General features: G+C 32.8%; 1 protein-coding gene across 1 annotated transcript; it reads right to left on the bottom strand.

The window, feature by feature from the left end:
- Window positions 1-260: 260 nt before the first annotated feature.
- Window positions 261-4,049, bottom strand: LOC114177941 (probable LRR receptor-like serine/threonine-protein kinase At1g14390). Its single transcript, XM_028063552.1, has 7 exons — window positions 2,254-4,049; window positions 1,986-2,119; window positions 1,632-1,875; window positions 1,351-1,544; window positions 1,216-1,256; window positions 1,019-1,130; window positions 261-676 (listed from the first exon to the last, which is right to left on the bottom strand). The coding sequence occupies exons 1-7, from the start codon at window positions 3,500-3,502 to the stop codon at window positions 443-445; spliced, it is 2,208 nt and encodes a 735-aa protein (XP_027919353.1). The 5' UTR covers window positions 3,503-4,049; the 3' UTR covers window positions 261-442.
- Window positions 4,050-15,486: the final 11,437 nt, after the last annotated feature.

The raw sequence follows: 15,486 nt of genomic DNA, 5'->3' as shown, positions 1-15,486 counted from the left end.
GTGTTGGTTTTGTGTTGAAGTGATGTAGAATTAGTTAGAATTAATTTTCTAATGTGTGTTGAACCAAACACATTATATACAAGTGATTTTAATTGGAGTATTTATTGTTTTTCAATTAGTTGTAAGTTGTTTTTGAATTAGTTACTATTAAAGACAAAGAAAAGATCAATTGTTGGGGGTGTATATGTAAGGATCTGGTCTCTACACAGTTGTGCTCGCGATGTAAATGCTATCGAAGTCAAAGGAGGAAGGAAAATACATTTTGATAGGAACGTAGTTCAGATTTGTAAGAACTTTAGTAACAATACATTATACATATAAGGAAAAATGCAGGCCAAACTGTGTTTTTGGGCCTTAGAGTCACATATGTACATTACCATTTATTATTCATTATGATAATGAACTTATGAAATGTAAGCAAACATTTTTATTAACAAATGGTTTAGAACTTTGTGCTGAGGTTTCCACTGCTGGTCCATGATTCTTGAACTTGCATCGAGTATTGTAAATTCCAAAGAACATCCTCTATTGAAGGACGCTGGCTAGAAACCTTGGAGAGACAGTTGATGGTAATCTGAACTGCAGTCTTCATTGATTCATAGGCATAAGTTCCTCGCAGTGAAGGATCAATTACACTTTTAAGTACTGATGTCGCTTCTGATGAACCATTCTCCAGCTGAACGTAATATAGAGACAGTTAAATATAAGAAAAATAATAGTGTACTTGATTTGGTTACCATAAATTTTTGGTATTCGGTGGGGTTTGGAACAAACATTGTAGGTTGTGAGCATTGTATTTGTCGTTACATTAAGGACTACATCAATTTCAACGACAAAGTTACCTTATTAACTATATTGTATAGTTACACCTACATATCTATTATTAGTACTTTGTTTGTTGAGGATATTATTGAAAAAAGTAATCAGTACATTCTTCATATTACAGTGACATAATTTGAGGCAGAAAATATTCCAAAAGTTGCAAATAAAACGATAGGCAAAAAGTTTTAATGGATACCTCATTCTTCATCTCCTCTATTTCACTAGGGGAAGCAATTTGTTTGCCGGTGATAACTTCAAGAAGAATAACGCCCAGCTGATAGATGTCTTCCTTTTCTGCATTATTTGTGCTGCATATGGGTTTAACAACAAATTATAATTGGCATATAACAGTGGAATAGAAGAGAAGATTTTTCTTTTTAAAAAGAGAAATACCTGCCAATATGATTGGTGGCAGTGTGTTCATTATGTGCACTCTGAAAATTGATCGATGCAAGTTAGATTTATAGATTCAATTCTATTGTACAAATATTAACGAGAGAATGATCAAATTATTTAGTTTGTCCAAACCTTGAATGGCAATGGAATACTGTATCTACTGACTTTTGCATTAAGACTATCATCCAACAAAATGTTCTCAATCTTTAAATTGTTGCCATATATGCCAGGAGCAACTCCTGTGTGTAAGAACTGGACTCCTCTTGCAATGCCTATGCTCATGGCCATTCTTTGTGGCCATTTCAGCATTTCCCTCTTTCTCCCATCTGTTGAATGAAGACTCAAGTTATGCTACACTTTTCAGGCATTCCTCTATTTGCATTAGCATTTCATTCTATGTGAATGTTGTTTACCTTCAAGTTGATCCCTTAATGACACATTTGAGATGTGCTCAAATACGATGAAGACTGTGCTTGTTGTCTGGGGATGATCCTGTTCAGTAATGATACAGTGTCCTAGAACACTCACCATATGCCTGTGCCTCAAATTGGGCAATACCTCTATTTGCTGCATGATGCTGTGGGGGAGACCTTTCTGCCTTATTTTAACACAGTTAACTAGGACCACTGAACCATCTCTGAGCCAACCTTTATATAGCTGTATGAATATGATAGTAAATGCATGTCACTAACCCTTGTCCTTGTGGGTTCCATCTCATTATAAAACGCAGGTTATGAATCCATAAACATTATAGAAAAATATTTTACCTGTCCTTGTGATCCCTCTTCTATTAAATTTGATGGGTCAAAGTTATTTGTTGCATCTTCAATTTCCTCTGATGTGAAAATACGGTATGGTGGAAGTCCAAGTGCAGCTTGCTTCATGGCCTGAGGAATATGTCCTATTCCCGCAGGAGAAACCAGATTAATGCATCACTTAAATGAAGGAAATGAACTTTAAAGAAGATTTGAGATTTTTATGATATCATATAGAATCAATTAACAGTGATAGAAAAAAATATAACAGTGGCCTTACTTGTACCGTTTGGTCCAGGAGATGCACTGGCAGAATATTTATTAGCAACAGATTTGTCCATTTTGTGATGTGTTCTTTCTCCATTGGTCTTTCTAAAGATGAACACAATGAGAAAAACTAGAAGTCCAGCAATTACTACAGCTCCTCCAATTATTCCAATCACTAGGCCTAGTTTGGCACCAGAATTTGATTCATTCTGCTGCTTTTTGGCTGGAGGCTTAACAGCTAAAGCTCCCTCTCTCTTGCAAAATGACGATGGATGTTGATTATTTAACCTTTTGGTTGATAAACAATTTCCAGAATATAGTACTGTGGCCTTTGAAGACATTGAACCAAGGCACGCAGGCAATTTTCCAACCAGAAGGTTGTGTGAGATATCCACAAATGTTAGTGAAGAACTACATGCCATATTCACTGAGAGGTTACCACTTAGATGGTTTGCGGCCAAGTTTAGGGAATGAAGGGAAGGCATAGACATCAAAAAGGACGGGATGTTTCCAAAAACATCATTGGAAGAGACATCAAATACCTGAAGTTTGTCAAAGTGCTCAATTTCTGGAGGAATTCGAGATCTCAGTGAATTATTTCTCAAGATTATAGTGACAAGATTGTTTCCCACTGAAGGGAATTCAGGACCCAGTTTGTTACCTCCCAAGTTGAGCTCTTCAAGAGAAGTTAATCTTTGGAGATCAGGGACACTTCCATTGAAGAGATTATTAACCAAAACGAGACTCCTTAGATTCGTCATTGAGGATATGGATGGTGGAATTTCCCCATAAATGAAATTTGAGCTAATGTTTAGCACTTGCAGAGACCAAAACCTGTTGATTTTGGATGGTAAAGGACCCCACAAACCCAAGGACACTAAGGACAACACCTTCAAATTTGAAAGCTTTGTCATGACAGTGAAGAAAGAATCGATGGAGAATTTTCCTGAAAGTGTTTGAAGGGAAGTCCAGGCACCTGCCTGAGGGGTGTGTGAAGATGGGGAGGTCTTGTTTCCAATGATAGTTAGTTCTGTGACATGCCCATTTGCGCAAACTATCTTGAGGGAAGAAGAGGGAGGGAGGAAGCACACGTTGGTCCATCTTGTCCACCCTTGAAGAGCTTGAGGATATTCAAGAAGCTTCTGAACTTGGAATAGAATTCTATTTTCACTTGTTGATAGCTGTGCAACCGAAGAAGGAGTAAGCAGAAGAAGAATGATTGCAGGAAACAAGTAAGTGAAACAAACCCTCAGGTTCTTCATGTTATGAGGCTAAAGTATTTGTACTAAGACAGAGTCTTGTTAGTCACACACAGCATACTCAACTGCAGAGTTCAGAGTTGAAAATATTGGATTAACATACAACACTGGAATTGCTCAAAAGATTGTATAGCTATGATTTCACTGAGTAGAGCTACACAAAGCAGAACAATCCATGGTCTTTCATGGCTTTGTTTCTTTAGTTTTTTTTTCTCACTTTCCAGCTGTGCAGAATCTAATAATTTGCAAAGAAAGACTTTTAAGCAGAAAAGCTATTTGTCATGGGATAATGATTGCAGGAAAAAAGATGTTTTGATGGGAATTATGGGAATAAAGAATTTCAGTAATGTGGAGCAGGTGGTAGGACAATGGGGGAGAGGACTGAAGTTTGTAAAATGAATCTGAGATGAGATCTGAAAAGAAAGAGATTTCAAAAATTGTGAGTGAAGCCACCAAGAAAGTACCACTAGTTTAGTTTAGTAAAGGAGCTTTTATGAGAGATGTCACATGGAAGCGTGCAGAGACATTAAAACGGAAATTCTGATTAGAGAGTGTTCAAAGCATTCTAGTATTAAATAGCCACTTGGTTTGCTAGCTGCTACATGCCCCAATAAATCCAACCTCGCAACTCAAAGTCAACACAATGCTGCTGAAATCAATGTTGCAAAGTGCAGAAACTTTGGTGCTGACCATTTTATCATGGACCTGCATGTACCTTAGCACTACTTTCCGCTAGTAAAGAATTGTTCATGTAATAAACCACGCGCCATCACACGTGATCGCACTGAAGGGTAGATAGGCTCTTTTATTTCATTCAAATTTAACAAAAGGTTACTGCATTATCCAATTATGAACTGTAAAGTACAGGGAAATTGTTAACTTACTTTAATATGATTTAGTGAGATTTTTTGAATAGTATACAAGTACACTATGTAATATGTCTAACCATTACGGGAACTCATAAATCATATATTACATGAGATTATCTGTAATTAAGTTTAATGTTTACATGAACATCATTGTCTTCAAACAGTGTTTTTCAGAGACATGATTCTCTCAGTAAACAATACTTACATTCTCCCTTAGAAGTTATCTTGTTATTATTTTTTTTTTTATAATATCTGAAAATTTTTTAGTACTATTTTTCTAGATCAGTTCATTTTTAGAATAAAGCAATACTAAGTCATTTCATTTGGTTATAAGTGAGAAAGTAAAAAGTTGGTGTTGAATAATGGATCATGATTAAGGTCTTTTTATCCACAATAATTTAGCTTTCATTGTCTATAATAATGCCATAACTGCTAAATGGTTGGGTGAGGTGAGCTTTGGAATTTGGAGCTTTGTGGTGGTGGGGGTCTCTGTCGGTGAGATGTTTCCTCTGAAGTGAAGACAGAACAGAACAGAACACCGAGGTTGCCACACATTCTCGGTAAAATGCGTGACACCAAGACATATACTTTAATATACATTGTGCAGAAAATCTTTGTTAATTTTTGCTCTGAAAATTTGTTCAGTCTATACAGTGATATTATCACAATTAATCTATTAAATTAGAAGTAACCAGTTGCAAGAAAAAAAAAATACTAAGAATTATTATCATAGGTGTTGGCTGCACATAAAAACGTGCTGGACAACCTGTCATGAAAATGAAAATGGAAGTAAAGACAAGATCTGAAGAAGTATTAGCATCGGTTTCTCTTGTATGCATGTTGCTGGTATTGAGCCAGGGATTAGAAAAGTAGTATGCAGCTTTTGGATTTTCGTTTTTGTCACGATTTGATCATTATAATAATTCTGGTAAATTAAAGTATAATCACTATTTTGTTTGTGTGTGTGTATGGTGATGGAGAAGTCAATTTTACTCCTAATAATGAAGAGAAGAGTTTTGACTTTGAAGTATTTGGTTGATATTTTATTGAAACCGAGAATGGAAGAGTTTTTGCATGGAGATGGATGAATAATAGATAATGCATGTGTTCAGATTTTGCAGAATCTTGCAATTTGTTTACGAAGTTTGATACTCTTTACCAAAGAAGGTCATGAAAAAGCGACGGAAGTGTTCACATTGTACTTATCTTGTGGAAATGTTTGATTGTCATTGAGAAAGAGATGACGTGTCAGATGAATCTTAGAAGGTGTCTATGTCGAAATTCTATGTCAATTAAAAATATAATGATAGAATGCCTCACTTTTTTGACCGAAAGTTATCCGCCTACGTGGCATTCATTATTTTAATAATTTTAAACGAAACGGTAATTGGAGGCAGCGACAAAGGAAAGTTTGCGTCATGTGCACGCGCTTTGAATTGGAGAAACATTTTAAAAAAACACATTGCGTTGCATCGTTTTTCCTCGTTTCTTATCCACAAGTTTCTTCTTCGAACAGGTTCACACAAGCACAGAGGCATTTGTATCGCAAGACATTCTCTTCCCCAAAAGGCTATCCTTCCATAAAGGTTGGTGTTGTGGGTCGCAGTGGAAGCGGATAGCGGAGTTGTGGAGAATGGTTTGGGTTGTTGGAGGCGGAGGGTTCCGCGGAAAGTGGTGGGTACCGTTCGGTTCATTGCTTGGGCGCTCTCTTGTTGGCGTAGTTGTTGGTTGATTAAAGGTCATTCACAAAACGAAGGGGATCGTGTGCTCTTTCAAGTGGATCACGCTAATGCCGATGAATTCATTACAGTCTTTGTCAACAAATGTTTGTGTGACGAGTAACTATGATGTTCAAACAATTACATGTGATGTAATGAAAGTTAAGTTTTTTTTAAAAATCTGATATTTGTGTGTTCTGGTATGTGAATGAATTGTCCTTTTATGATTCCATTAATGTCTTTTTACATTGAACATTTTGTACTGCCAGTATTGGAACTGCTTTTAAACTGTATTATTACATGAAATATGGTTTGGACACAATCGAAAGGCCATCCAAATAATTCCATCACCAAACAACTGAAACAACTAAAAGGAACTGCACATTGAATTAAAAACCAACTTTTCTGGTGCGAGATTCAACTGTCCTTTTATGATTCCATAAGTGTCTTTTTATGTTGAACTTTTTGTACTACCATTAGTGGAACTGCTTTTAAACTGTATTATTATCTGAAATATGGATTGAACACAATCGAATGGCCATCCAAATAATTCCATCACCATGAATCATCACCAAACCACTTAAATAAGTAATTGGAATTGAAGATTGAATTAAAAACCAACTTTTTTGGTTCGATAATCAAGTGTCCTTTTATGATTCCATAAGTGTCTTTTTACATTGAACTTTTTGTACAGGCAGTACTGGAACTGCTTTTAAAATGTATTATTACATGAAATATGGTTTGCACAATCGAAAGGTCATCCAAATAATTCCATCACCATGAATCATCACCAAACAACTTAAACAACTAATTGGAACTGCATATTGAATTAAAAACCAACTTTTCTGGTTCGATAATCAAGTGTCCTTTTATGATTCCATAAGTGTCTTTTTACATTGAACTTTTTGTACACGCAGTACTGGAACTGCTTTTCAGGTGTATTTTCACATCAAATATGGTTTGGACACAATCGAATGGCCATCCAAATAATTTCATCACCATGAATCATCACCAAACAACTTAAACAACTAATTGGAACTGTAGATTGAATTAAAAACCAACTTTTCTGGTTCGATAATCAAGTATCCTTTTATGAATCCATAAGTGTCTTTTTACATTGAACTTTTTGTACAGGCAGGACTGCAACTGCTTTTAAACTGTATTATTATGTGAAATCTGGTTTGGACACAATCGAATGGCCATCCAAATAATTCCATCACCATGAATCATCACCAAACCACTTAAATAAGTAATTGGAATTGAAGATTGAATTAAAAATCAACTTTTCTGGTTCGATAATCAAGTGTCCTTTTATGATTCCATAAGTGTCTTTTTACATTGAACTTTTTGTACAGGCAGTACTGGAACTGCTTTTAAACTGTATTATTACATGAAATATGGTTTGGACACAATCGAAAGGTCATCCAAATAATTCAATCACCATGAATCATCACCAAACAACTTAAACAACTAATTGGAACTGCAGATTGAATTAAAAACCAATTTTTCTGGTTCGATAATCAAGTGTCCTTTTATGATTCCATAAGTGCCTTTTTACATTGAACTTTTTGTACACGCAGTATTGGAACTGCTTTTCAGGTGTATTTTCACATCAAATATGGTTTGGACACAATCGAATGGCCATCCAAATAATTCCATCACCATGAATCATCACCAAACAACTTAAACAACTAATTGGAACTGCAGATTGAATTAAAAACCAACTTTTCTGGTGCGAGATTCAAGTGTCCTTTTATGATTCCATAAGTGTCTTTTTACATTGAACTTTTTGTACTGCCAGTACTAGAACTGATTTTAAACTGTATTATTACATGAAATATGGGTTTTGACACAATCAAATGGTCATCCAAATAATTCCATCACCATGAATCATCACCAAACAACTTAAACAACTAATTGAAACTGCACATTGGAAAAAAAAATTTTCTGGTTCGAGATTGAAGTGTCCTTTTATGATGCCATAAGTGTCTTTTTACATTGAACTTTTTGTACATGCAGTATTGCAACTGCTTTTCAGCTGTATTTTCACATGAAATATGGATTTGTACAATGTTACAGCCTTTTCACAATACCAGAACTGCCTATCAATAACTCCCACAACACAACAATTCTTAAATTTCAATAACTGTCTTTTTGAGATATGGTTTCTGTACCACAGACTTACCACATTTTACTTACTAAATAAATGCACTACAAAACAACACAAACACTTTAGAAAAGTCATTATTTATTAATTGCACCATAACGGAACAGAAACACAACAAATAGAATTGTACACAACTTCATGTTTCATAGGTTTCATTTCCATCAAACAAAACAAAATAGATACATATTGCTCATACTCCAACAACTATTTATGTATCATTTTCTTCTTCCGACTATAAACTGTGAACGGAGTTTGGATTACACGACTTTTGAACCGTAACCGTGGATCATTCCTCATATGCACGTACATATCGCTGTTGGTTACATTTTTGTCTTCTGCAGCTTGACTTGGAACATCCACTTCATTCAAATTCATAGGAGAAACAAATTCATCTTTACTTCTATTTTCCCTCTCAGCCAAAGTTGATTTCAATTTAGCAATCGCTCCACCAAGTTCACGAATATCATGTTCTTGCTGCTCAATTACACCCATAAGCTGCTCCTTTTTTTTCGTTCCACCAGAGACACACTCTTTCCTCTTACTTTTATGACGCTCGCCATTACCTTTTGATAAAGCTTCTTTCACAACTAACTCACCTATTTCTTCCTTAGAAAGACAAAGATCATCCACAATCTGAAATTTAATTTCAAACAAACAACATCAATAAACCACAAACAATGCAGGAAAAAATAATAGAAAAGTACCATATTATTTTTCAAACTACTTCTTATTGACACATCTCCAACTTTGTAATCAATCCAACACAACAACCTTGGAAATTTGGATTCAATAACTGCACTCTTTCTCTTCACAAACAGGAAGTGATCAAAAGCCCATAGCTACATCATACAATAATACAATTCATTTCAAACAAAGTTACTCATTCATAACAATAAACCAAAATGCTACAAAACACGAAATTGGAGAAAAACAAACGAACTTACCTGCAATAAATATACGCATCCGACAACATGGAAGTGTTTTTTATCTGATTGCTTCTTTAAAACAACTGACGCATAACTCAAACTACCAACCAAATACGAATAAACCACACCACCCCAGTTATATTTAACAAGACTAGTCAAATCATCTACAATTCTAAAAAGTGAAACAAAGACTGTTCCATTTCTATTAGGCAAAAGAAACTCAAAAATGCCTAAAAGAATGTACAACCGACAATAATCTTCTACATCAAGACACTCACACTCAGTCAATAGATAATTATATACCATACTAATTGTTACCTTTTCTTTTTCAGAAAATTTCTTCCTACAAACACTATCAACGCCAACCTCCTCTAAATCAATTCTATCTCCATAAACCCTCAACCCTAGGCCTATACATACATCTAATAACTTAAACGCTACAAATTCGGAGTTAATCATGAAACCTCCTCTACTCTCCACCCACACATTACTTAACTCACAAAGAAGGTTTCGACTAATCTTAACTCTTTCATGCAAGAAAACAAACCACCAAAATGGTGTTTGTTGAATACATTGTTTTTGCTCCATACTTAACTTCTTGTTCAACAAACCAATATATTGTGTTTTACAAGAATGTCTGAAACTAATCTGCAAATATTCATATTAAAAATCATAGGTTAAACTTAGTCTACTAAAATATAAATTAAGTTACAAAGCAACAAAAAATAAAATACCTGACTTATATCACTACAATCTCCAACCTCACAACCTTCACTACCTTCACTAATGTCACTCATGTCAACTGACCTGCAATTATAAAACGCATTAACTGTCACTCATATCCAAGAACACAAATCTAGTTTGCTTTTTGTACCCACCCAATCCTAAATGTCGAAACCAACAAACTCAGTTTTGAACATCCAACAACACAACTGCACTTCGCATTTTGTACCCACCCCACCCTAACTGCCGAAACAATTCGCATTTTTTGTTACACAAAACAGTTCACATTTTCAATTAACAATCCACAACAACATTTACGATTTAGAGAGCATCCATTTGGGGAACAACACATCAAAATGCCATTTCAATCGTCGAACAAGAAAATACGAAAATGGGGTTTCATTTGGGGAAAAACATCACAAAAATAGGGGTTTCATTTGGGGAAAAACATCACAAAAATAGGGGTTTGTAATCAGATAGTAAAGCATACCAAAGTGCCCTTTGATTTGCAGAAGAAGAACACCAAAATTAGGACTTCCAATTGTCCACACGAAGCTATGGCAGCAATCCACCTCTGTTATTCTTTCCCAACAAAGCACTGGCACTGTCGCTTTTCCCTAAACCGCCGCACTCTCGCCTTTAGTTTAAACCGCAAAGTTCAGTTCTGTTTTTCTTACTTTTCCTCACGTGCGCGTGTATCACAACCTCAACGTTCACTCCACCTTCTCTCACGCGTCACTGCTCCTCTTTCGTTTAAAATTATTAAAATAATAAATGCCACGTAGGCGGGTAACTTTGGGGTCAAAAAAGTGAGACATTCTATCATTATCCTTAAAAAATAACACAACGACTAAGATCAAAATATTTACAAGGAAAAAATTATTTAACACCAACGATCATTTTACAACTAATATATGAATAAAATACATAAAATAAATAAATTTTTGTATTTATATAAAAAAAGTAAAAAATAATAAAAAATAGTATTAAATACGTGTAAAAAAATTGAATGTTAAAATACTATTTTCTTATTTACAAATTCATCATGTAATTGCAGAATTGCATAAGTATTTCATGTAAAATATAATTCTGAACGCCAATTTTGCAACCCTAAGATTATAGATGAAGTACATAACTTAGGGTAAAATCCACATAGTTAGCGGTAGTCCCAATAACAATCCTCAATATAAAAGAAGAGTTTGAACCTATGTTGAATTTTATAATTAGGTTAAAGTTTGAATTTGAGATTTATTGTATAATGTTAATTTTAAATTGTTTAATAGGTTTGATTATATTGTCATATTTAATTTCTACAAAAGTAAATTGATTACTAAACTTATTTGGTTATATTTATGAATGTAGTTTTTTTTTTATATATTGAATTCATCAATGAACTCTTTAATTTCTTGTTTGAAGTTTAATAAAATGATAATGGTTTTGAACTGTAAGACAATTTAGAATATTTGTTTCTTGGTTATTTGATTATTACATATACTTTAAGTATCCAATTTTTATGAAATTTAGGTATATACGCATCACATTTTATTTTTTGTCTTCATACTTGATTATGATGAATTTAATTTAATTATTTTTGTCTTGTATATATCAATGCTGAAAGTAGAGATGACAACGGGGTGGGATGGGGACAAAATTCTCATACCCATACCTGTAGAAAAAAATCACCTCATCCTCATATCCAAACTCAACGGGTATTAAAATTTTGTTTCATCTCATCCTCACCGGGTAACGGGTATAATTTTGTATCCATACCGGTACCCATTTTCTTACTACTTTAATATTAATTTTAATTAATTTTTATAAAATAATAAAAATTACAGTAAAAAAATATAATATTATCAAATATTCAATGTTAGGAGGATGGTTGTTTTTTGATATCAAATACTTTGAAATAAATTATAATTGTTTACATTTTAGATTTGAATACCAAATAAATTTTCATGAGAACCAAAACATTTATTAAATTTGCAAACATTAATGAAACCTAGTTGATAAAATTTAAAAATATTTTTAAAAAAATATAAAAGGAAAAAAATATTCAAATTAAAATATATTTTAAATGTTTGTTTACTTCAAATTTTTAAATTATATTAAATATCTTTTTTATACACTAATAAAAGATATAATACATCACTTGATCAAAATGACGCAAAGAACAAATAATAAACATAATAATAAAGTTTTAACATAGATATTGTATCTTTTGAACTCTAATATATGTTGGATGATGATAAAAAAAATATTCATGACAATTACATTAAATTTTATATTGTAGTAAATAAATGTTATTTATACAATTATAGTGAAAAAATTACAGTATGATAGATAATGAGTTAAAAAATATAAAATAATTAGATAAAATATATCGAAATAGTATTCTACATGATGAAAATAAACAACAAATAAAAATATTAAAAAATTAATAAATTAATAAATGTGTGTCTTATAAACAATTTGATAGACTATTGAAAAAAATTGCTTAAAGGAAAATAAATGTATAATCAATGGTATGATAAGATGAAAAATATCTAAAATATCTTAGAGATCTAAGAAAACTTTTCAAATATCAATATATATTCAATGGTTGAGAAATAACAAAAATTATTTTAGCGAAACAAAAATTTCTTCAAATGAAAAAAACATTAATAATAACAAGTAAAGATTTTTTTTTTATGATACCTAGTAAATGAAAGGTTTATGCTATTAAATACTTAAATTGAGAGAGTAAAATATACAATAAATATAAATATAAAAAAATAATATAAATATTCAAATGTGAGATATAAATTTTTTTTAATTGACATACATCATTTTAACATAATTACATAAAAGTTATGATAAGATGAAAAAATATATTAGAGATGCGAATAAGTTTCATGACAAACCAAATAATTAAACGGGAACGAAGATATTGCAGGGACGGGTACTATGGTGGGATATGTACATCTTCATACCTATGCTCATATCCAATTGAAAAAGTATAAGATTTTCCATACCTAATCAATACGGAGATTTTTCGTAAAAATGGAAACAGGTTCAAATAATACTCCCGAAATAGGTTTATTTGGCATATCTAGCCGAAAGGTTACTGAAGTTTTGAGAAAAAAGATGAATGAAACTTTTTTTTAATGTGTATTGGTAGAAAATGCTTTCTTTTTTTACGGAAAAGAAAATGTGACCATTTTTAAAACAAGAGTGACATTCATGATATAAGATGCCTTTCAATACGGTATTTGAAAAATAAATTAGATAAATTCAAGTAGCGGGTCTGAAAAGTACTATGAGGAAGTTGAACACTTTTGGGATTTAAAAACAAAATCGATCTGATAACAATGAAAGAGAAAGATTTCATTACCATAGCATTAATGGTGTGAATGGAAAAATACAACAAATACATATAATATAATAATATTTTTTATCTTAAAAAATTATACCTTCAGAAACCTCGATCGGTGACTCATGTCAAAATTCTAAATTTTTGACTTAGGTTCAGTTAGATCAAACATTAGTTCTGGTTTAACCAACTCTTGAATTTTAATCAAAGATCAAGTTAGTTTAGACTTATATTCGAGTCGAATGGGCTCAAATTAGATATTGAAATGATTCGACTGTTTTTCATCCAAATAATTTACTTTTACTTCAAAAAAAAATTAAATCTTTCATTGTTATCAGCATAAATATCAAATAGGAAAATGTTTTTTCTCGATGAGTTAAAAAGAGTTTTCGAAAAAGCACATGCTCTCATATATGGTAGATTGTAGATTGATTCAAAGACACCTTTTGTAACTTGGATGCACAGGTTTCACAAGGTTATCATTTATTTTAAGTTGCGAATTTTATACAGAATATCAATGGAGTAATTTTCATTAAATTATTTGAAGTTTTGGAAGAGATACTACCAAACAAAAACACAGTCAAATCATGTGTTGAATAAAAAAACTTTGTTCCATGAGTTTAGAATAAAAAGAAATATATATATATATATATATATATATATATATATATATATATATATATATATATATATATATTATAATGATCGCATACTATATAAAAAAAAATTAAATCTTCACACAAGTATGTATATATTGAAATGTCACACCGTAAAGATAAAGATAAGAATAATAATCAAGAAAATGAAATAAGGGTTCTTCAAGAAATGTTTATTCTAACTTTGATTTTTTTTAAAAGTAAAATGACTTGTTTATGAGGAAATTAAAAGGAAATTGAAATTGAAAATTTTTAATAAGGCATTTCAAATAACTAAAATAGTAGAATTTGAAATTCATTCAAACAGGAAGAGAATTGAAATTCCATAATTTGTGAAATTTCTTATTGTTCAAGATAAAAAAGAACGGGTCAACTTGGTCGACAATAGACAAGACTAACTCAGTCGAATTTGATCAAATTTCGGTTGGTGTGAACTTGGTTGCAATTCGGTCTAGACTATCGGGATCGAATTCGGTCTAGACTAACTGGATCGAATTCGGTCAAATTTCGGTTGGGATCGACTCAATCAAATTTGACTGAGTTCGGCCAAATATTGTACTAGCGCCAACTCGACCGAATTCGGCCAACTTGACCAAATTTGGTCAGAGTTGACTCATTCGAAATTTGGCCGGTACTAACTCGGCTGAATTCAGCTGGGATCGTTTTTGCCGAGTATTGCCAAAATTTCTTTGAGGCCAACTTGACCTAATTCGGTTGGAGTAGTCTAGGTAGAAATTCGACCAACACTAACTCGGTTGAATTTAGTCAAATTTGACCGAGTTGATCAAACAGAAATTCAGCCGAATAAGGGTGAGTCAGTCTTATCCGAAATTGGACCGAATTCAACAAAGTCATCCCTAACAAAAACTTGGTCAAATGCAACCGAAGTTGAATCTAGCCAAAATTTGACCGAATTCCGCCAAGTCAGACATGTCCAAAATTTGGCCAAATTTGATCGAGTTGATCCTGGCCGAAATGTGGTTGAATTAGGTGGAGTCAACCTTGGCCGAATTTGACTGAATCTGTTTCGACAAAAAATTTCTCCAAGTATGACCTAATCGGCCTTGAGATAAATTCGGCAAGATGACCTCGTCTTATATTCGTCCAAATTTGATCAAGTTAACCTTGACCAAAATTTGGAAAAATTTGGTTGAGTCAACAACGATCGAAATTTGACAGAATGTGACCGAGTTGGCTATGGCCAAAATTTGGCCGAAATCGATCAAGTCGACCTTGCCTAAAATTTGGTCGAGTCGACCTTTACCGAAATTTAGCCGAGTCGACTTCATTGAAATTTGACTGAGTCATCCCTAGTCAAAATTGATTGAATGCGACGGAGTTGGCGTAGCGAAATTTGGCCAAATTCGATCGAGTTGGATTCGACTGAAATTCAACCAAATTTGGCCAAATTGATCTTGGCTGCATTTGGTCAAGCCAACCCCGACTTAAATTTGGCCAAATTTGATTAAGTTTATGCCGACCAAAATTTGGCTGAATTCAATCGAGTCGGCTCGATCGAAATTTGACCAAATTTAAATATTTTAAATTGACAGTTATATTTTTTAAATTTAATTTC

Source organism: Vigna unguiculata, chromosome 3 (genome assembly GCF_004118075.2).
Source record: "Vigna unguiculata cultivar IT97K-499-35 chromosome 3, ASM411807v1, whole genome shotgun sequence".
NCBI lineage: Eukaryota > Viridiplantae > Streptophyta > Magnoliopsida > Fabales > Fabaceae > Vigna > Vigna unguiculata.
Note: the sequence above shows the minus strand (reverse complement) of the source record. Positions and strands in the feature narration are given on the sequence as shown.